At 40.0% G+C, this 24548-nt stretch overlaps 1 protein-coding gene across 1 annotated transcript in view; it reads left to right on the top strand.

The window, feature by feature from the left end:
- Positions 1–24548, top strand: part of FRMPD4 (FERM and PDZ domain containing 4) — an 847051-nt gene that overhangs the window by 57856 nt on the left and 764647 nt on the right. Inside the window, exons 3-4 of the mRNA XM_025277011.3 lie at positions 864–987; positions 20208–20331. Coding sequence (XP_025132796.3) covers positions 939–987; positions 20208–20331 — 173 coding nt within the window. The 5' untranslated portion in view covers positions 864–938. The remainder of the gene's footprint in view (positions 1–863; positions 988–20207; positions 20332–24548) is intronic.

The following is a 24548-nucleotide window of genomic DNA, read 5'->3' as shown; positions in this document are numbered from 1 at the left end:
AATTTATACTGGGAATATGTGCAATAAATAAATGAAGACTGATCAGATAGCTAACAGGAGTGAAGAGATGTGGGAGCAAGAGGAGCCTGGGTGCTGACTGAGGGCACTCAAAGGGCATTGCATTGGCAGCACTAAACAGATGGCCAGGCACACTGAGGGGCAAGAACAGAGGAAACTGACTAGAGGATCTAGAGCAGTCCTGAGAGTAAGCCAGGACTTTGAACAGGGTAAGTAGAAGGGAAGGGGGAAATGGCCAGTGGTTTTGATTTGCTTGCACTATTGGAGAATAGGAGCTTTTCGTATTCTTTGGAGAAAACTCATGCTTTCTTCTGAGTGACTGAGGGGTTATTTAGCAAATGCAACAGCAGTCAGGCCTCTTGTCTTTATATGTAAAACTATCCTGTCATTCTTTTGTTGCTCTGGGATTATTCTAGAAAATTGGTACCTCATTTATCCACGAAGACTTTCACTCATCTGCTAATCCCCTGGCACAAAGATGCATTCCAAAATTGGAAGAGATTTAATGGACACTTCCTATTGACCTTACTGCTCTTTGATGTTGTTGGCAATATTGACTTCTGCTTATAGTAAAATGGGCTTTTCTCTGGTAAATGTTTACTCTTGTGCAGAAAAATGTAAAATAAACCTTATAATTCATTGTCCTCAGTAGTTTCATAAAGTTAATCATTATTTAAATTGAGGGTGGTAGAGGTAGAAAAGTATGAAGAACATCCATCTGTGACATTCCCAAAAGAAGGATTTTTGCCAGTGAGTAAAACTGAGTGAATCACACTGTTCTTTAAAAATGCATAATGTGTTTTGTGTGAAGAAGATAGTCAAACGTGATATCATTTGTCTTATAGGTGGATGGAAATGAGACCAAGAGAAAAAAATAAGTGGCTTCATAACCTCACTTTATCCAGAGAGTGGAAAATAAAATGCAAGATTCCAATCCCTGCCCTTCCATTTCATCTTTGAAAAATACAGGTGAATGTTTATGAATCATTTTCAAAGTTGACGTAGTGTCTATGGAAACAGAAAGTGACGAAGATAGCAGTGCTGATCTGACGGAAAGATTGTTTTCATTTTCTTGCAAACATCATTAGGATGGTATTGTTTTCTTATTTGTGAATGTAAAAGTATGTGACTTGATTTTTTTTCTCTTGACAACAAAGAACAGCAAGGGTGTGGGGAGGTGGGTCCGACTGCCAGGCTAGTCTGGATTTTGCCAGCAATATGACCAATGACCAATGCTTCCTGTATTTGAACTCCTCTGGGAGATTCTTCCCTGGAGAAGGAAATGGCAACCCACTCCTGTTCTTGCCTGGAGAATCCCATGGACGGAGAAGCCTGGTAGGCTGCAGTCCGTGGGGTCGCACAGAGTTGGACACGACTGAAGCGACTTGGCGGCGGCAGCGGGAGATTCTTCCCAGTCCTTGCCTCTTCCCAGTCACCCACAGTGAATGTCTGGCCATCTGAGGGCCACCTGACCTGAATGCTGTGCTACACTAGCTTGGCAAGATATGCCACCCTCACTCCTGTGGTAATTGGCATTGAGAAGAAGAGCTGTTTGCGGCATTATTCTGCAGGATGGAACACTGGCAGTGTACAAATCTGCGTGCTAGGGGAGTATGAGACTACAGCCCTAAGTCACAGGTGACCAGTCAGCCCATCTGACTCTCCACCCAAGTCTCCCGGGCTTCCGACTCTATGAACCTCTGGTAATGAGAGCAGAGGGGAGCCACGTGCCCCAGCAGAGTTCTCCTGTCGTCTGCCACACCTTCCCTGCTTCCTCTGGCCTTCCAGGATGTCATCCTCATCTGGTTTTCATCCTACCCAACCCCTGTGCTTGCTGCTCCTGCTCTGCTTCATTGCTGCCTTTCCCTCTGCCAGAGTGCCAGAGGCTGAACTCTCCCACGTACCTGGCTGGGAATTGCACTCACTACCAGGACTAAAGACTTTAGAATTTTTTTTGTGTGTATGTGTATTATATATTTTGTGTATTATATAATACACTGAAAATATTCAAAGCCATATGTGTGCAACATATATATGTATTTAGTTAAATTCATACCTTATGTACATACAGATGGACATATTTGTTTATTTCTCTCCATTTTTTTTCAACTTATTGCCCTCAAGGTCCATCTGTGTTGTTACAAATGGCAAGATTCCATTCTTTTTTATGGCCAAATAGTATTCCATTGTGTATTTATACTCCAGTTTCTTCATCCATTCACTCATTGATGGACACTTGGGTAGTTTCTGTATCTTGGCTGTTGTAAATGATCCTGGAGGAAACATGGGAGTGCAGATATCTTTTTGAGTTAGTGTTTTCTTTTTCTTTGGGTAAATATCAGAAGTGGAATTGCTGGATGATATGATAGTTCTATTTTTAGATTTTAGGACCCTCCATACTGCTTCCCATAGTGGCTGCACCACCAACAGTTTACGTTCCCACCAACAGCATACAGGAGTTCCCTTTTCTCCACATCCTCACCAACACTTGTTTCTTATCTTTTTGATAACAGCTATTCTAACAGTTGTGAGGTAATACCTCATTGTGGTTAGGTTTGCATTTCTCTGATGATTAATGATGTTGAGCATCTTTTTGTGTAACTGTTGGCCATCTTCATGTCTTTTTTGGAAAAATGTCTATTCAGATCTTCTACCCATTTTTAAATTGGATTTTTTTTTCTGTTGAGTTGTATGACTTCTTTATGTATTTTGGATATCAGCCCCTTATCAGATATATACCTTACATATATTTTCTCCATTCTGTAGGTTGCCTTTGTATTTTGTTGATGGTTTCCTTTGCTATAGAGAGCTTTTCTGTTTGATGTAGTCCCACTTGTTTATTTTTGCTTTTGTCACTTTCCCTTTTTTGTGTCAAAAAAATCATAGCTGAGACCTATGTTAAGGAACTTACTGCTTATGTTTTCTTCTAGGAGTTTTATGATTTCAGGTCTTATGTTCAGGTCTTAATTCATTTTGAGTTAATTTTTGTTTGCAGTGTAAGATAGTGGTCAAGTTTCATTCTTTTGCATGTGGCTGTCCAGTTCTCCCAGTACCATTTATTGAAGAAACTCTCCTTTCCCCACTGTATATTCTTGGCTCCTTTATCATAAATTAATTGACCATTATGTGTGGATTTACTTCTGTGGTCTATTTTCTGTCCCATTTATCTATGTGTCTGTTTTATGCCAAAACCATACTTTTTGATTTCTATAATTTTGTAATATAGTTTGAAATCAGAGAGCATGATACCTTCAGTTTTGTTTTTCTTTCTCAGGATTGCTTTGGCTATTAGGATCTTTTGTGCTTTCATTCACATTTAAGGATTGTTTATTTCTGTGGAAAATGCCATTGGACTTTTGATAGAGATTGCATCGAATCTGCCTACTGCTTTGGGTTGGTATGGGCATTTTAACAATATTAATTGTTATAATTAATGAGCATGGATTATCTTTCTATTTATTTGTGTCTTCTTCAATTTCTTTTATTATTGTTTTCAATATACAGAATTTTTACCTCCTTGGTTAAATTTGTTCCCAAGTATTTTATTCTTTTTGATGCAATTGTAAGTAGGATTCTTTCTTAATTTCTCTTTCTGATATTTTGTTATTAGTGTGAAAGTGAAGTCGCTCAGTCGTGTCCAACTCTTTGTGACCCCATGGACTGTAGCCTATCAGGCTCCTTTGTCCATGGGATTTTCCAGGCAAGAGTGCTGGAGTGGATTGCCATTTCCTTCTGCAGGGGATCTTCCTGACCCAGGAATCAAACCTGGATCTCCTGCGTTGCAGGCAGACGCTTTACCATCTGAGCCACCGGGGAAGCCCTGGTGTATAAAAACATTATTAGTGTATAAAAACAATAGATTTTGAGTATTAATTTTATATCCTGAAGCTTTACTGAATTCACTTATTGTTTCTAACAATTTTTTTTATGAAGTCTTTAGGTTTTCTACATATATGTCATCTGCAAATAGTGATAGTTTTAGTTTTTCCCTTCCCATTTGGATGCCCTTTATTTCTTTCACTTGTCTAATTGCTCTGGCTAGGACTTCCCATACTATGTTGAATAAAAGTGGCAAGAGTGGGTATCTTTGTCTTGTTCCTGATCTTAGAGGAAAAGTATGATTTTTTAAAGCACATCTATGACAGTTGTATACACCATATGAAGATGTGCTACACAGAACTGAATCTCCACAAGAAAATGAGAGCCACAATTTATGGAGTACCCATTCTACACTGAGAAATGTGCTAAAGTGCATTCTGTAGATTTTCTAATTAACCCTTATGCTGTTTTTTCCACTATCCAAAAGCCAAGTGTTCCTATGAAACTTTTCATAAGCTGAAATGATATAAAGCGAAGAGGCAGTTACCTTAGGACACATTTTGCTAATGTATGCACAAAATAAGATAAAGCACAGATGCTCACAGACGTAGTTCAAGGCTGTGTTGGCTTGATGCTGAGGTGCTGAGTGTAGTTCCTGAGGAAGGAGGTTGGTGGTACCACTCTCACTGCTTGGGATTCATGCTGCCTCTCTAAGGGCTGCTACAAAGAAAACGCTGAGCACTGTTTTCACTTTTTGGCTTTTTTTTTTTTTTTTTTTTGTAAAAGCAGAAATCTTATTTCTTTAAGTTAGTGAAAACAAGTACTGTAAAACATTGTAGTGTAAAGCAAACTTTTGAAAAGCAGGGGATCCCTGTAGTAGGATTAATTAGAGCTATGTATTTTCACCATTTTATGAATATGGAAACAGGTCTAGAAAGGCTAAGACACTGGCTGAGGTTCATGTATCTATATGACTAGACTTGTTTAAAAGAAAGAAAGTGAAGTCACTCAGTCGTGTCTGACTCTTTGCAACCCCATGGACTGTAACCTACCACACTCCTCCATCCATGGGATTTTCCAGGCAAGAGTACTGGAGTGGGTTGCCATTTCCTTCTCTAGAGGATCTTCCCAACCCAGGGATTGAACCTGGGTCTCCCACATTGTAGGCAGATACCTTACCATCTGAGCCACCAGGGAAGACTTGTTTATCTCTCTCCAAATATAGTTCTAACTAGAGTAAATTATGTAACTGGTAAACTGAGTGTTGATTGGGATATACCAAATCCTTTACACATTTGATTTTTCTAAAAGGATATCCAGATTGTAGAGTAAGTTGAATCAAAACAAGGCAAATCATACAAGGGTCTGGCATGAGAATAACTACGTGGCCTACTCTTTAGAGGTCCTATGTCCATCAGTTACTTGCACTGGGGAAAAGGATTTCACAGTGTGGGTACACGTTCCAGGCTAGTAGTTCAGGTAATAAAGGACTGCAAACATTGAGTTTAGGCAATAGTAGGAGAAACAAGGTGGAAAATCACAGTTTTCAGTTCTAGAGTCCTGAAGATCCACAGATGGATAATGAAGGTCCAGGGCAGACAAATTCTGTGAGCTATAATGGTGATCTCCAAACTTATTTAATGTTTATATATCACCTCAGTCCAAAAAAAAAAAAAAAAATGGTGAGACTATCTATATATGCCTGTGTCTTTATATGTCTATATATGTTTACAGATTATATATATACTGCTACTGCTAAGTCACTTCAGTCGTGTCCTATCTGTGCGACCCCATAGACGGCAGCCCACCAGGCTCCCCTGTCCCTGGGATTCTCCAGGAAAGAACACTGGAGTGGGTTGCCATTTCCTTCTCCAGTGTATGAAAGTGAAAAGTGAAAGTGAAGTCGCTCAGTTGTGTCCGACTCTTAGCGACCCCATGGACTGCAGCCTACCAGGCTCCTCCATCCATGGTATTTTCCAGGCAAGAGTACTGGAGTGGGGTGCCATTGCCTTCTCCGGATTATATATATATAAAGAGACTTTGAAGTTTAGTAAGATTTTGTTAAGTGATATATGAGTATTGTCTCATTGTTTTAATAGTATTGAAAAATATGGTAGTGGTTTGTTTTGTGGCCTGGGTGTTTGCATGCATGCTGGTTTTTAAAATATTTTGTGAATTCTGATGACTTCATTGCTACCATTAGCCAATTTCTAAAGGGAAAAATATACTTTTGTGGTGAGATTGATGGTTAACAGTAATGGAGGTCAATCCATATTTAGATAGTCTCAACTCAATTTTGTGTGGCTGATTTCTCCTCAGATCTGATTGTGTCAGTATTTTTCAAACTGCATATTGCAACCTATTGGTAGATTATAATATTAATAATGACTATCTCTTAAAATTAATAAAACATTTAAAAAACAAGATAAAATATCAGTGTATGTTACTAATAAGTATTGTTTTGATACACTCTTATTTCACTTATGTACCTATATCTATGTATCTGTGTATAGTTACAGGACTCTATATACATATCTAAATACTGAACCATGATGTGAAATGTGGCATACAAACACTTTTGAAAGTATTGAATTAGATCATTATTGTTTTTACCCAGGAATTGTTGCTATTAAAGAGGTTATACTAGGGAAAGAAGAAACAATGTAAATTGTACCATTTTCTTATTATTTGACTTATTTTCAGTGCTTGATTCCTTTGCACAGAGCTGTTTAAGCATTCATATGTTGTATTTATTTCATTTAGTTACAGCTGAAGAATATAATCTAAATTCGCTTAAGGCATACATCAACTGCAACAGGACAAAAACATTGCAGGCTTCCTGCAAACCCTTTGAAAGCCCTTTTCCTTCGGAAAGTTTCCAGTAACATACCTGGTTCATGACGTTCAGACATCCTGACTAAGAGAGCACCAGTGTCAGTCTTTATATGACCTATTAACAAAGCTTAATTCCTTTCCTGTTATTTGTGATAGAAATATATTCAAATAAAAATGCTGATTTCTTTATCCCTCACCTCAGTAGATGGTCTGGGGTCCTGCCCTGTGGAACATGTACCCTACTTTGTAAACACTGACTCATAGGCACAGTGGCCAGGGATTGCACACCACTGCCCCCCATTCTGACATCATCTCACACTATTCTTGTGCTTACCTGCTTTCTCTAGTCTAACCACACTGAACTCACACCAAGCAAGTTTCTACCTCAGGACATTTGAACTCAGTGCATTAAGAATCAGTTCTTATCACCATGATCCTTATGAAGCTGGCTCCTTGTCACCATGTAGTATCTATCCCAAATGATACCCTCTTAAAAAGACCTTCCCTGATCACTGTATATTATGTAGCCCCCTTCTCCCTCTCTCCACAGCCCCCATCCCTCTGCATTCAATTACTCTCATTTATTTATTTTCACAGGACTTTTCACTGTTCAATGTCCTCCATACTCTACTTTAAGCCCCTCTAGAAAGGGGTTTTATCTTTACAGTTCAACCCAGTATGCCCAGAATGTTGTTGGGACTTGTAAATATTTGTGGAAAGATTCAGAACATTTCTCCTGTCCTCTGCTTCGCTTGAACAAGTGCCTTTGGATCATTGGTTTATGAAACTGGTTCCTCTCCATGATATCCATGATATCCTTTGGCAGAGACTCTGTATTAGAAAGGAGGAGTTGGTTGTAGGGTGAGCCAAATTCTGTGAAAACTCACTGGAAGAAATGCTCATGATCCAGCAGGAGGGTAGGGGTACTGATAGTGGAAATCCTGATGGCTTGTTTCTGGGAATAAAATTATCAGGCCACCTATGCATTTGAGAACAGAGACTTATAACTGCAGGTGTATCACACTATTAGCTCTAAAGGAGATCAAATTTTTGTGTCTCAGAGACAGTTTCAATGATCAAAAATTTGATCGCCAAATGAAGATGTTTTCTTGAGACACAATTAGTAGAGACTGCTAAATTTTATCCCTGTAGACAAAATATTACAGTCTGAACTTGGGGTTATTCAGCTGTACCAAAATGCCCTCGGAGAAGGCAATGGCACCCCACTCCAGTACTCTTGCCTGGAAAATCCCATGGACGGAGGAGCCTGGTAGGCTGCAGTCCATGGGGTCGCTAAGAGTCGGACACGACTGAGCGACTTCACTTTCACTTTTCACTTTCATGCATTGGAGAAGGAAATGGCAACCCACTCCAGTGTTCTTTCCTGGAGAATCCCAGGGACGGGGGAGCCTGGTGGGCTGCCGTCTATGGGGTCACACAGAGTCGGACACGACTGAAGCGACTTAGCAGCAGCAGAATGCCCTACCATTCTGCCTCATGTCTTGCACTCAGTATATTCTTAGTAGGTATTACTTAGATGACTAAATAAATAAACATAGATGGTTATATAAGCTGAGTCTGGCCTGGCTATGACATTACTCAGCTGTGCAGTCTAGGTCAGGGTTTGGCAAACTACTGCCTAGAGGCCAAGTCCAAGCTCCCACTAGTTTCTGTAAATAAAGTTTTATTGGAACACAGCCATGCTCATTTGTCAAAGTACAGTCATCCCTTGATATCCTTGGGGGATTAGGTCCAAGACCCCCATGAATATGAACATCTGAGATGTTCAAGTCCCTTATGTAAAATTGTGTCATATCTGTATATCATATACACACATCCTCCCATATGCTTTAAATCATCTCTAGATTACTTATAATACCTAATACAATGTAAAGTGAAAGTGAAGTCGCTCAGTCGTGTCTGACTCTTAGCGACCCCATGGACTGCAGCCTACCATGCTCCTCCGTCCATGAGATTTTCCAGGCAAGAGTACTGGAGTGGGGTGCTATCACCTTCTCCCAATACAATGTAAATGATATGTAAATAGTTGTAGATGTAATGTAAATGCTATGTAAATAATTGCCAGTGTGCAGTAAATTCAAGTTTTGCTTTTTGGAACTTTCTGGAATTTTTTTGTCTGTGAATATTTTAGATCTGTGATTGGTTGAATCCGTGGATGTGGAATCCATGAAAATGGATGGCCAACCACGTTGCCTTTTACACTACAGTGAAAGAGCCGACTAGGGGTGGCAGAGACCATAGGACCCACAAAGCCTAAAATATTTACTGTCTAGTTGTTTACAGTAAAAGTTTGCTGATCCCTGGGCTGGAGAACATTACTTAACTTCTTTGGGCATTGATTGTGTCATTTGTAAAATGAATTCAGTGGACTCAGTGGTGTGCAAGATCCTTTTCAGAGCTCATGTCTGAATTCCCTAGAATTTAAGACACTATGTCCATTATGGTTGATTCACATTGCTGTATGGTAGAATCCAGTATGATATCGTAAAGCAGTTATCCTCCAATTAAAAATAATAAAAGATTAAAAAGACACTATGTCCCTAAAGAAAACTCAGAGTGATATAGAATTAAGGTTATACTCATTGTTGTCTTAGAAAACAATTGATTTCAAGAAGTAAAAGTTCTCATTAAATAGACATAAAGATTTTACCACATTCCTTAAAAAACTGGAAATAGAACTGCCATACGACCCAGCAATCCCACTGCTGGGCATACACACTGAGGAAACCAGAATTGAAAGAGACATGTATACCCCAATGTTCATCGCAGCACTGTTTATAATAGCCAGGACATGGAAGCAACCTAGATGTCCATCAGCAGATGAGTGGATAAGAAAGCTGTGGTACATATACACAGTGGAGTATTACTCAGCCATTAAAAAGAATACATTTGAATCAGTTCTAATGAGGTGGTTGAAACTGGAGCTGATTATACAGAGTGAAGTAAGCCAGAAAGAAAAACACCAATACAGTATACTAACGTATATATATGGAATTTAGAAAGATGGTAATGATAACCCTGTATGCGAGACAGCAAAAGAGACACAGATATATAGAACAGTCTTTTGGACTCTGTGGGAGAGGGAGGGTGGGATGATTTGGGAGAATGGCATTGAAATATGTATAATATCATATAAGAAATGAATCACCAGTCCAGGTTTGATGCAGGGTACAGGATGCTTGGGGTTGGTGCACTGGGATGACCCAGAGCGATGGTATGGGGAGGGAGGTGGGAGGGGGGTTCAGGATGGGGAACATGTGTACACCCGTGGTGGATTCATGTTGATTGTATTGCAAAACCAATACAATATTGTAAAGTAATTAGCCTCTAATTAAAATAAATTAAAAAAAAAGATTTTACCACAGATATCTTGAAGACATACAGAGCATTGCAGGTTGAATTTGTTTCTATGGTTTTGTGTTTAGTGCTTAGAGAAGAGAGTTATTATCTTGCTTGCTACTATCTCACTGCTTTCCCCAACAGCTTTACTAAAGTAAGAGTAAAGACCTTGCAAAGTGACTCTGATAAGTGGCTTCACTTACAATCTGTAATGCTTTAAGTGTAGGTCTGGCATATTGAGTTAAGAAGTGAAAAATAATGTTAAATATGACATTAGATCCCAGTCAAATTTCCTTGACCTACTGTGAGGTCATTTATGGACCAGATAAGAAAATTATTAGTTGCTACATATGGCAGGAGAAAAATTATAAGTTAGAATCAATTACATTATCTTGGTTGGTTTTCTTGTTTTGGTTTAAATTATAAATGCTTAAATAAATTAAAGCCTCATGGATACTTTCCAAAGACAGATCTGTTAAAATTTTCTTCAGGTCATAAAGTTTGCATTGGATATTTCTTCCAGTACTTGTCATCCTCTTCCTTAACTACTCATAATACTATTGGTTACACCCTCTATCCCAGGCCATGGAATATGAACATCACCATCAAATCATATAGTCAAGGGTTCCTAGCAAACCGAGCAACAAGTGGAATACATTTATTTTTCAGTGAGAGTAAGCAATAAGTTGCAATTCAAGGACTTTATCATTCATTCATTAAACATTAACTGAGAATCTACTATGTGGCAGTTCTGTGCCAGGAGCTGGAATATCTATTTTATGTTATCTTTTGTAGATTGCAAGCCTATAGAAATTTAGAGATTTCACACCATGATTCCACTCGATTTTCACCCCAAATTTGGGAGGGAATCAGAACAAGAGTTCTGCCCACCCCTAAAGTTTCTATGGGACCACTCTGAAGGAATACTGAGATGATGGAGTAAAGAGGTGAGCCTAAGCTGGCACTCCTGGATAAGTTCCATCTTTCCTCAGGCAACTTTCATTATATGAGATTTTGGTGTGATCTGGGGAAAACCAAGTGTCTTGTTGACTTGAGCATTGTTGTTGTTGTTCAGTTGCTAAGTCATGCCTGACTTTGCGACCCCATGGACTGCAGCACGCCAGGCTTCCCTGTCCTTTACCATCTCCCAAAGTTTGCTCAAACTCATGTCCATTGAGTTGAGGATGCCATCCAACTGTCTTCTCCTCTGTTGCCTCCTTCTGCCCTCAGTCTTTCCCAGCTTTGGGGTCTTTTCCAGTGAGTCAGCTCTTTGCATGAGGTGGCCAAAGGATTGGATGGGTGGGAAACAGAAAAAGGGTAGTGACGTGCTCTCTGGCAGGGTGACCTCTGCATACAAGGGGCCTGATTCCTAATTCACACCCTACTCTATTTCCCATATCCAAGCAGGAGGGTGGCTTCTCAGTTCACAGTGAGGGGGACGCTCTGAGTCTACATAAAACCCAGATCACTTTGGTCCTTGCTCAACACCCCACTCCTGACCAAGCTCAAAGAGTTTCTTCTCCTTTGTGTGTAAAATGGTAGGATCCGGGTCAGGAAACATCAAAATTCTTTGCAACTCATTCATCACTCTGATGGTGACCTACAGTAATAGAAACAGCATCTTGGACCTGCCAAAAGTAACTCTTTCCTTTGGATAAGAAACTCAACGTCCTGATCTCTGAAGTAAGGAATTAGACTAGATTATCTTTGAGGTCTTTCCCAATTCTTACTTGCTGCAATTTTTGGACTTAGGTTTGATTCCCAAATTAACTCAGTTTATACGGGGCTCATCATCCAGAGATATCACTGTGGCAGATGCTGTCACGGCAGTGCCTATTCCTCTCTGCTTGGCACTCACCATCTCTGCTGGCTTTGCTGCAAGCACCTATCACTCTCTGCCAGAGGCTTTTAGCTGGCTGCCCAGACACGCTTGGCTGGAAATGCAGGGGAGTTAAAATCCCCAGGAGTGATCCTTAACTGATGCCAAACGTGAGCTGATGAACAGTATCGCAGCATTTCTGTCTCCTGGGGGACACATCTCTCAAGTGGGTTCTCACTTATCCAGAGCAGTAACGTGTTGGTTAAGGCACACTGTTTTGGATTCCTCCCCTACCCTCTTTTATGTCACCTCCCAAATAAACTGCTTGCACTCAGATTCATGTCTTAGGGTCTGCTTCCAGGGGAACTCAACCTAGAACCAGTCCCAAGCAAGTTCTGCTGTGATTCCTCTGGTAGCATGCGTGTTAATTCACAGTGGTCAGTTCCTTGAGGAATGTAGTTTATTTGCTGTGACTAGGGTTGCCAGATTAAGCAAATAAAAAAATACAGGATTCCAGTTACAGCTGAATTTCAGATAATGTCAGATAATTGTTTAGTATGAGTATGTCCCATTTGAAGTATTGTGTGGGATATATTTACACTAAAAAATTCATTGTTTATTTGAAATTCAAATATAATGGGAGTCCTAAGTTTTATCTGTCATCCTAAATCCTAGCTTTCATTGGGAACATTGGGCATTACAGCTAGACAGAATTTCGGAGCTGGAGAGAAGGTGGAGGGTGATTGAGACTGGCTTGCAAGATGCAACATGTGGAAGGAGTGCTATTTAGCACACTTACATAGCAGGGCCCAGGGATAAAGGAAATGGCAGTCTACTCCAGTATTCTTCCCTGGAGAATCCCATGAACAGAGGAGCCTGGCAGGCTCCCATGGTGTTGCAAGAGTCACACACGGCTTAGCGACTAGACCACCACCACCGCCAAAGCCAGGTTAGGAACCAAACAGCAGATGGATGTGGGGTGCTAGATAAGGAATTATTGATTTGAAGGGCTCAGGAAGGGAAGCAAAACTACAGCCAGCAGTCTCAAACACCGCAGGGAGGGAATGCTGACGTCACTGCACTTACCCAGACATTATTCATTTCTCTAGCCCTACTGCCTGAAACAATGCCTAGGTCACTCTTGGTAGTCAGTAGACATTGAATGAATGATGGGAAGGAAGATGGATGGAAATAGGAAATTCTACCATTATGAGTTTTATGGAGAAGGGCACCCAACAAAAAATGCAGATCCTTTTTGAGCAATGACTTGCATCTGATTTTGGATGCATAGAAAACATGAATTGCTATGTGAATTCTAAGTAATGAGCTTTTCTAATCTTTTCCTCATTTTTCATTGCAGGTACAATTGAACTTACTTAAATCTTTCATGGTTAGACAGGTTTTTGAATGCCACTTGTATATTCAAAGCTAATTTACTTAATAACCAACTTACCTGAACCTTGAACAATATTACTTGGAGCATTTAGATTGAGAGAAAGAGTTTGGGAAGAAAAATTTCCCTTCAATTTCAAAAGGCTATAATCAATTTATGTTTTTAATGACATTTCCTTTTCTTTATGCAGGAAGGATAAAATCTCATTCTCTGTAAATTATTTCTAACTATAAGTTCAAAGTTGAAAAAGATTGTTCTTATTCCAGCAAGCTGTGTGGTATTTTCCTTACTGTTTTACAGAGAAAATGACAGAAAATAGAAAAATAAATGACAGTGTATAGATAACAGGAAAGTAGTGTTGACATTTCCTCAATTTTCATTAAAGTCAGCTTTTATTGTTACTGGAGAAAAACATTTTTACAAAACACCAAGGAGGCTGCTCTTCAAAGGGTAGTTTTAACTTAAAATAATTTATTCTGTGGATGATTTATTTTTAGAGTTAACATGTTCATTTCATGTTAACACCATGTCAACCACATGAGAAGGGCAGAAATCTGTTTAAGGAGAAGTACTAAAAATGAGCATAGGAATTGAAAATAACATATTTTAATGTAAATTTAAAGATGTACTTGTTCTTAGCAATCTATCAAAAGTTTCTCCAGATTCTGTAGAGGCAGTGAGATTACTTTGAGATTTATTGTACCAACTGTGTGTGATATTGTCATGGAAATTTGTTTTTTTGTTTTTTGTTTTTTTTTTAAAGTAAAAGGTCTCCTGCTTCTGAGAGTGGCAAGGCCAGTTATTGAGACCAATTTTCTAGATAAAAAAAGGTTTTTTAAAGCTTAAAATTACCGAACAGTTTACAAAAGTATACAAGTGAAGGAAACTGTAAAACAACAAGTGTTGGTGAGGATGTGGAGAATTGGAACCCTTGTGCATTGCTGGTGGGAATGAAAAATGGTGTATCTGCTCTGTCAGATAGTTTGGTAGTTCTCTAAAAAGTTCAACATAGAAATACCATGTGATCCAGCAATTCCACTCCTAGGCATATATTCAAAAGAACTGAAAACAGAGACTCACAGCGTTAGTCACAATATCCAAAAGGTGGAAACAACCCATGTGTCCATCAGCAGATGAACTGATAAATAAAATGTAGTCTATCCATACAGTGGGATATATTCATCCATAAGAAGGAATGAAATTCTCATACATCTTACAACATGGATGAACTTTGAAAACATTATGGTAAGTGAAATAAGCCAAAGACAAAAGAACAAATACTATATTGTTTTACTTATACGAGGTACCTAGAATAGGCAAATTCATAGAGACAGAAAGTATAATGGTGATTGCCAGGGGCTGGGGAAGGGAGTGATGGGGAATTATTGTGGAATGGGTACAGAGTTTCTTTGGTGGATGATGAAAAAGTTCTAGAAATGGATAGTAGTGCTGGTTGCACATTGCAAATGTACTTAGTGGCACTGAATTGTAAATTGAAAAGTGGCTTTAAATAGTAAGTTTTATGTTATGTATATTTTGTCACAATAAAAGAAAAAAATGAGAAAATTGGCAGGTAGATGAGCACAAAAACTGATTTTGACCTGACGGTGTGTGCCATTTCTCAGACCTTTTCTTTACAGCCTCCTACCACAAGAGAGACAGAAATCATGCCCAGTGTCTTTTTGTTGCATTCTTAATATTCGTCTTCTTTAATTTTATCCTTAATGTGTTCATGAGGCTTTCTGAGTCAGAGACAGACTGTCGTTAGTGTTACTTGCCTAATAATCACTACATTGGCCCCCTTGCCCCATCCCTGGGGCATCACAATGAAAGTCAGATGGAAAAACCTCTTATGTGAGGGGCCAGATAATCCATAGGTGAGACATGGAGAAAAATGGATTTTCTCTGCTTGTGTACAAGAGAAAGAGGCAGCTGTCTCCCCCTCTTTTCTCAAAAAGAGGGAATAAAACTTTGGCTCCTCAGATATAGGATGGAAGAATCCTGGGTTCTTACTCTAATCTTTAGGAATGTAGTGAAATCTTTTCAAGGACCACATAAACCTGAATGTCTCTGGCTATCTAAGGCCCTGAGCCTCATTTTCCCTTGAAATGTAAACATATACCCCTAGAGTTAGGTCCATCTCTCTGGAGTTCTCTCAGTGTGTACCTAATTTTAAATTACTGTCCCAAGGGTTGATTTTAGCTCAGGATCCCAAGTTTTTAGCAAAATTTATTCAGAAACACAAAAATGTTCTCCCTACTCCATACACTGTTGAAGAACATGTTTTTTGAATTTTCATAAAGTTTGGTTTATCAATTCTTTGTACTACTTAAGAATGCTCTTCCCATAAGGTCAGGAACAGGCAAGGATTTCCACTCTCACCACTTCCATTCAAAATTATACTGGAGGTTCTAACCAGTGCATTAAAGCAAGGCAGGGGTGGGGAATGTGGGAATAAGGTTTTGAAAGGGAAGAAGTAAAACTGATTTAATTTGCAGATCAGCTATATAGAAAATCCTAAAGTATCTGCAAAAACCGTATTAGGACAGTCAGTGAGTTTAGCAAATTGAGCACAAGTCCCTGCAATGGAAGGCAGAGTGTGATAGATGCTTTTACAGAGGTAACATGTCCTTTGGGTTTCCCAGGTGGCGCATTGGTAAAAAGCCTGCCTGCCAATGCAGGAAACACAGGAGATGTAGGTTTGATCCCTGGATCACGGAGATCCCCTATAGAAGGAAATGACAACCCTCTTCAGTATTTTTTCCTGGGAAATCCCATGGACAGAGGAGCCTGGTGGGCTACAGTCTATGGGGTCACAAAGGGTCAGATACAACTGAGCATGCATGCATACACCATGTCCTTTATAAATACCCAGGGGGAAGATTAATTCTCCTGGAGAGAGTGAAATGCATCATAGGAGATGGGTTGTGAAACCAGTGTTTGGGGAAGAATTGATTTTGGTCAGGAAGAAGGGAATTGGTGTTCTAATGGGAAGGAAGAGAAGAAACCCAAATGTCTGGAAATGGAAAATCACAGGGCGCTCATTGCTTTCTTTAGTGTAATTAGCACGGAATGTATGAGTAAAAGCAGAAGAGAGGCAGGACCAGAAAGGAAGGTTGGAAAGAGATGGCAGAAGCCTTGAATGTCAGACCCAGAATTAAGGACTTTATCTGAACAATTCTAAATAATTCTCAACACCTTCCTTTAGAAGAGTATAAAATTATTTTCTCAACTCTCAAATAGTAATCTTACTTCTTTTTGACTGGGCAATAGAATATAGTCTTTTTCTATTGGCTAGTCAGAAAAGTTGATATGTTTGTAATTTTAAAGTCACTCAAAGTGTACCTTTAGTTTTTTAAACTAAGCAAAGCAGTTCAACTTTATGTAAAAACAAAAATGAAAATACGAATTGAAATCTTTCAGATCTGCTGCTCTTGGATATTTACCATCTCTCTCCAATCCTCAAATGTAAGGTATTTGAGGATAGCAACATGTGATCTGTCGTTCATATTTGCACTTGTGCAGGCTGTTTGGTAGGTATTTAATAGATCTTTGGTGTCCAGCTGTAAATATGGATAAAATTTCTGTACTCCAGTTGGTAGCTCTTGACATTATTAAGGAGTGTTTCCAAGTTTAAAAAAAAAGAAAAGAAAAATTCATAGCACCAAATCAAGGGATAAATATGATAAATCGACTAGAAATAAAGAGCTTTTATTTCTTGAAGCACCTGCTTCTGGGTCCCAGTGCTCAGGTGGAGGGTCTTTCCCCCATCCAGACCACATTGATCACCCTGGACAGTTACCAAGGCACACAGTTTCCTCCTTGTACAATCCAGTCCATAGAGGGGAGTGTGGTTTAACCATCTCAGAACACCCTTCTGCTTTATTAAAAACTCTTTCTCTGTCTTATCCCGAAGGAAATGGGATGCAGCATATCTCTTTGCAGACCCACTCATACCCCTTCCCGTAGGAACCACAAAGCGCAAACCTCAACCCTTCAGAGACTGACCCCTCTATACTAACTTCCACAGTAAGGCCCTGGAGTGGACAGCCAGCCATCCTGACACACTGTACCACGTGAGAAATTTGTGTTCCTCTCGGTCATTGCTCCTACTCAGGAAATTCTGAGGCTCTGAAGGTTGTTCCTTCTCCCATGGCAACTACCCCATTGCAGGGTTTCTCCTAGGCATGCCAGTCTTCTTAATGAAGAGAGGTCCACCATACCTGTGGAATGGCTGCTCTGTACTTTTGCTTTTGAAACCATGCACCTACTTTTTCTCAGTGTTGAATTTAAGTAGGCTGCTATTATTGTGTTTACAGGCATACCTCATTTTGTTGCCTTTCACAGATACTGCATTTGTTTTTGTTTTTTTTTTTTCAAATTTCAGATTTAGAGCAACCCTGTGTTGTCAGATGATAGCATTTTGGGGGCAATAAACTATTTTTAATTAAGGCACACACTTTTTTTTAAGACATGATGCTATTGCACACTTAACAGACTATAGAATAGTATAAGCATCACTCTTATATGTACTAGAAAGCCAAAAAATTCATGTGGCTTGCTTTGTTGTGATATTTGCTTTATTGCAGTGATCTGGAACCAAATGCACGCCATCTCTGAGGTCTGTGTGTGTGTATATATACATACAGAGATTTATTGATTGATTATAAGGAAAGGGGTCACATGATTATGGAGGCTGAGAAAGCCCATGACCCGCCGTCTGCAAGCTGGGGCCCCAGGAGAGCCAGTAGTGTAGTTCTAGCCCGAGGGCAGGAGAAGGCCCACGTCCCTGCTCGGAAACAGGTGGAGAGTGAATTCTCCCTGGGATGAGGCCCACCCACATTGGGGAAGGCAGTCTGCTTTATTCAGTACTGATTCAGATGTTAATCTCATCTAGATGAAATCTCACACATCCCAAATAATGTTTAACCAAATATGTGGGCACCCCTTGGCCCAGTCAAGTTGACACATACAATTAACCATCACAAGTAGGGAGTAGTTTGGCAAAGGTAAATGTGAAGTTTGTATTCTCCACTTTATTTATTTATTTTTGGGCACTTGTGGCTTTCTTAGTTCCCCAGCTAGTGATTAAACCCATGCCCCGTGCAATGGAATTGCAGAGCTCTAACCACTGGACAGCCAGGCAATTCACTGTATTCTCCACTTTAAATGTCCATTAAAACAAATCAGTTGGCCACCTGCATATGAGTCCTCGGGTTAGCCCACAGCCTTGACTATTTACGTACCACCTGTCTTTGGCATAAGCCTATCTCAAATGTAAATAACATTCCTCCTATTTTGAAAAACTTTAGTTAAGAATTGGATCTAGGACTTCCCTGGTGGTGCAGTGGATAAGAATCTGCCTGCCAATGCGGGGGACATGGGTTTGCTCCCTGGTCCCGGAAGATTCCACATGCTGAAGGGCAACTAAGCCCGTGAGCCACAACTACTAAAGCCTGCATGCCTAGAGCCCATGCTCTGCAACAAGAGAAGCCACCACAATGAGAAGCTTGAGCACCACAATGAAGAATAGCCCCCGCTCACCACAACTAGAGAAACTCCGTGCAAAGCAACAAAGACCCAGCACAGTGCTTCCCTAGTGGCTCAACAGGTTAAGAATCTGCTTGCAATGCAGGAGACACAGGAGATGCTGGTTCAGTCCCTGGGATGGAAAGATCCCCTGGAGGAGGAAATGGCAACCCACTCCAGTATTGTTCCCTGGAGAATCCCATGGACAGAGGAGCCTGGTGGACTACAGCCCATGGGGTCGCAAAGAGTCGGACACAACTGAGTAACGAAGCACAAGCACAATTTAAAAAAAGAATTGGGTCTATAGCAGTGGTTTTGACCCGGGTGATTCTACCTCCCACCGGATATTTGGCAATATCTGGAGACATTTTTGGGTGTCACAACTGGAGGTGCTGCTGGCATCTGTGGGTAGAGACCAGGGATGCTGCTAAACATCCCCTAGTGTACCGGACAGCCTGGCAACAAAGAAGTTTCCAGCTGAAAATGCCAATAATGCTGAGGTTGAGAAATCCTGGTCTAGAGAAAAAGAGACATCCCACAGCACTAAACACAGTTTGCCCCAAATGTCCCCATCTGTGTCATTGGAAGCCGATGCTTTCTGAAAGCTTTCTGAATCAGCATTTTCCCACTGAGTTTAAATTACCGGTTAGGCTCTAGCATTAACATTGGCAACTTCAAATGGCTTTAAGACAGTCGTGTTAAATCTCAAATTTGGATGAAACACAAGAAAGCCATGAGAGAAGTTCACAGCAATCTACGAGAGCTGTGAGAATTGTGTGCAGGTGTGGCTTCATTCCAGCTCATAGTGCCAAAAGCCCATAGTGAGTTTTCAGAGGGGGAGGAGCAAATATTCATTTTCATCAGAGGCAGATGCTGCAACTGCAGTTATGGCCTCTTCAGAAGGTGCTGCTTTATTCCCAGTGTAATATCACTTTGATTCTAAATGCACAGAGTTGTCCTGATTCATACGGGTCAGTGGCAGAGCTCAGATCAGAAATCTTGTTCCTTGGCTCGTCAATTTATGTGCTCCCTGCCAAACATGATTACTTTTTTTCATACGGGTCAGTGGCAGAGCTCAGATCAGAAATCTTGTTCCTTGGCTCGTCAATTTATGTGCTCCCTGCCAAACATGATTACTTTTTTTCTGAAATGGGTAACATGTGAATCTTTGCTCATGGTTGGGAAAAAGGTCCCTGTTAATAATTTACAGAAGACAGAGCTACTCCTCTTTTGCATCTTCAAATCTCTCAAAGCACGTGATTATCTCAGCATATCTGGTTTCCAAGTAGCTGAGTGATGAAATACGATTGGCCTCTCAGCATCGATTCCGCCTCTCCTTCCCCCTCACTCTTCTTGTCTGGCAGTTGTTTATTATGATACAAACATTCTTCTTATAAAATAATCAAAAACTGAGTTCTTTCTTTCTATCTTTAGGAAGAGGTGGGCTGTTTTGGCTTCCTACCATGGATAAGGATCTTGAAGGAGGAACTTGGCAGACCTTCTCCATTCCCTGGGGCTTCGGCAAGGCAGTAGAGGAGGAAGGAGCACACATATGCCAGTGAGTAAGAGTCCTCAAGTGTAAATAGCAGGAGACTTATTGTTTTCAGAGATTATCTCGTGTTTTTTGGTTGGACAAATTTATTTGCACAAGGGTTGAAAGCCATCTGTCAGAATTATACAATAGTGATGCCTTTGATAGAAAAGTGATGAGATGTTTCTGAGTTTTTGTCCAGGAAATTCTAGTATTTCAAAAGAATATTGCAGATGAGGCAGGAATATCCTATAAAAGAAAAGTACAAAACTCTGCTCAACTCTGGTTATTTCCATAAGACTGAATGTCCAAAGGCATTTTGAGGAAAAAGAAACTGATTTCAGCTGCTCGTCCTTAGATATGGTATTATAATAGGCTATAATTCGGTAAACTTTGGACTGCCCTTTTTGAAAGGGAAATTGGATTATGTTGTGTTTATTTTCTTTTTTAAAAAGGTGTCTTCTCAGAGACAAATGTATCTGTCTGGATGAAAAGTTTTGAATTTTAGTGAATTTTAAACAGAAAATGCTATGTTGGCTATGCAAATTGGTTTGTATTTAATCTGTGTTCTGTGGTCTTGATAAATAAGGTTTTCTCCTTTGAGAAAAACCACAGTTTTACAGCAAGTTCAGATCATTGTTGAGTGGATTATGGTTTATATAATACGAAATTCTTTCTCGAGGTTGTCAAAATTTCAAGGATGAGAAATTTGTCAGTAATGAATACATTTTGGAATGCTGATTGGAAAGTTTCCAGTCATTCTGCTATTTAATGCTTCCTCATTAATCACTGGCACTGTGTATTTTAAGCCACTTACGAATTTGTTTAAATGATATTCTTTCGGTAGACCATATGATAATTGAGTGTTTAAGCATTGCTATAGGAACATTGTGTGGAGGCACGACTATAAAGGAACTGCCACAGGTTAAAGAAGCTCTCCAAATGGACAAAATTCATTACCCTTGACTTCTACTACTTGGGACTTTGAGCCAAATATTTTTTAGAGTTGTTGTAATTTTCCACAGCAGTAATCACTTGGTGGCACTCTTCCTTTTAAACCAGTTTAACTCATTTGCATGAGTGCAAATGAAACCTCTCTCTGTTATGTAGTTCACTGTAAGGAAAATTTAGAAAATTATGTCCTTATGTGGGACTAAATCACACAGAATGGTCTGACATTTTGGAACTAGTTATTATGCCCTCCAAACTATTGTTTGCTTATGACATAATTTCATCTGGTAACTTTTTAGTGCATACATTTTCCTGTTGATTTCATTCTTGAAGGATGAAATGATTGAATATTTGGGCTAAGGAAAGTGACTCCTTAAGATAGAAGATCCTGAGACTTGTGTCTCTTTCTGGCCTGGTCAATAACATAAAAAGAAACAGATTCAGCTCCAAGCTCATTGAAGCATATTGTTTATGAGTTTGGGAGAGAGTATGTAATAAAAGAGATAAGAAATATTTTAAATCAAAAATTCTAAAGCCGAACCACTGAATTCCAATTTGATGGTTTGTTGCCCAGAGTTTTAACTCCATGCATCCAGTGAAAAGTCTAGTATGTCTTGTTTTATTAGAATTAATGCTAGATATATCTCTAAGGACTGAAGATCTGTGTTATCCCTGGATGTGCTTAGTCATTAGATGATTCAGGTTAGTACATTACTAATTTATTTTATATGTATACATATATAATTCCATTGTATTTTTATGACTCAACCTAAAAAGCAACTATTATTATAGCTTCAACTCATGTCTCCTGTGGAGGATGCTCTCAAGATTCAGTGGATGGGATAATTTTCATAGAACTACAAGTGCTGCTCACTTGAGTCCCACTCCTGCTACTGGCTTCATGGGAATAAGATCTAAAATCCTGAGTCTGTCCTTCATTCAGTCAGAGCAGACTTTCCAAACTGGGGGTCCTTGCACCCCTCATCCAGGTGCCTCATTGTTGATCAGAAGGATCAAAAACTCATTGTTGATTATAACACTGATGTGATGAGGCGAATGGTTTGCTTTCTTGAACTGTGATAATCCTTCAGATTTTAAGTGACTTGAGAGAGTTTTTGTTGTTTAGAGAGCAGCTGGTTCCTTTGCTCAGGAGAGTGAGCCACACAGGATGGGGGTTAGGACTATGGTTTCTGGAACCAGCCTGACCTGGGTGTGTACCCTGATGCCTTCTCTTATTGGCTGTATGACTTTGGGCAAATTTGTCAGCTTCATTAAACCTCAGTCCCGATGTCTGTAAAGAGACGATAACACCTATCTCATGGATTGGTGGGGTAAATGAATTACTATAGGAATAGCTCCTAGCACAGTGCCTGGCTCACCCAATTATCTGATAACCGATGGTGATGCTTATTGTTAGTCCTAGTAGCGGTGATAGTGAGCCTTTCAAAGCAATCTTGTTGGCAGGTCTTTAAGTTTGATTTATGTTCGAGTGAAAGTTATAGATTATATCACTATATCAATCTTCCAAAAGGAACAGTGGTTCCTCTAGGACTTGGGAGCAGTGAGTATAGGAGGGTACAAGGGAGTTCAATACTTCTGTGCAGCTTCTTTGGTTTTAAACATAAAGCTTTCATTATAGAAAGTATAATTAAAAAGTTAGTGAACTTGAAACAGGAGTCAAAAAATGGGATGTTTATTTCAGTTTGGTAAATACTTATTGAGGATCTACCAATGTGCTAAATGCTGGGGTACCAAGATAAAAGTCTAGGCTACAATGAAAAACCACAACACACCTAATAGAATGGGAAAAATGAAAAATGCTGACAATGCCAAGTGCTGGAAAGGATGTGGAGCCCCTGAAAGTGCCATACATTGCCAGCACAATGTAGCAACAAAACAGTATTGCTGCTTTGGAGACCATTTATTGGTTTCTCATAAAAGTGTATATACATTTGCCATAAAAGCCATAAGATCCCACTCCTGAGTATCTACCCTAGAGAAATGAAAACTGGTGTTCACAGAAAAACCTTTCACAAATGTTTATAGCAGCTGTTTGGAAATTGGCCCACACTGGAGACACCCCATATATCTTTCAGTGGATGAATGGATAAACAAACTGTCTTAAATGCTCACAATGAAATATTACTCAGCAATAAAAAGGGACAAGCTATTGATATACATGACAATTTGGATGAATGTCAGACACATTATGCTAAGTGGAAAGAGCCAGTTTCAAAAGGATACATACTGTACGGTTCTATTTATATGACATTTTTGAAAAGACAAAAGTATAGTGACAGAACAGACCAATGAGGGTTAGAAGTAGAAGGAGGATGTGATAGAACCCTGTGTGATGGAACTAGTCAATGTCCTAATTGTGGTCATTGTTGGAGGAATCTGTACATTGTGATAACAGTTATAGAACTGTACATCCAGAGAAAGGTCAATTTTAGTATGTGATCATTTAAAATGTAAAAAATGAGAATACAAAATTCTTGCCCTTGAGGAGTTCACAAGTGCAATGAGGGACAGACACAAATGCAGATAATCAGAGCACAATGGGGTGCATGTAGTGATGTGCCCTCCTGACAGCAGTTATGAAACACCATGATGTGCCGTACTGGCATACCATGACTCAGTCACAAGTGTACCCGGATGCTGCTGCACAAGGACTGTGGTGGACTGAGACTCGGCCTCAAGCATTTTACATGTGTACCAAGAGGTGAAAAAATTTGGGAAGGCCTGGCTGGGGATATTATGAGGGCACAGGGGAAGAACACATAGCCTGGTTTCCTGGGAGGAGATGGGTACCGGGAAAGGCTTCATAAGGGAAATAATACCTGCAATGAAAATTAAGGGGTAAGAGGAAGCTAGCTAGATCAAAAAGGGCTTTTCCAGGAGAGTAGGAGGGCATTCCAAGCGAGCTATTCCTTGCCTGAGAAAGGTACGGAGAAGAGGAAGAGTGGGATGTGAGGTGGGAGCTCTGTTGCTGCTGCTGCTAAGTCACGTCAGTCGTGTCCGACTCTGTGTGACCCCATAGATGGCAGCTCACCAGGCTCCCCCATCCCTGGGATTCTCCAGGCACGAACACTGGAGTGGGTTGCCATTTCCTTCTCCAGTGAATGAAAGTGAAAAGTGAAAGTGAAGTCACTCAGTCGTGTCCCAACTCTTTGCGACCCCATGGACTGTAGCCTACCAGGCTCCTCCGTCCATGGGATTTCCCAGGCAAGAGTACTGGAGTGGGTTGCCATTGCCTTCTCTGGTGGGAGCTCTAGGGTATTCAAAATTATAGG

The sequence above is a fragment of the Bubalus bubalis genome, chromosome X (genome assembly GCF_019923935.1).
Source record: "Bubalus bubalis isolate 160015118507 breed Murrah chromosome X, NDDB_SH_1, whole genome shotgun sequence".
Taxonomy (NCBI): domain Eukaryota; kingdom Metazoa; phylum Chordata; class Mammalia; order Artiodactyla; family Bovidae; genus Bubalus; species Bubalus bubalis.
Note: the sequence above shows the minus strand (reverse complement) of the source record. Positions and strands in the feature narration are given on the sequence as shown.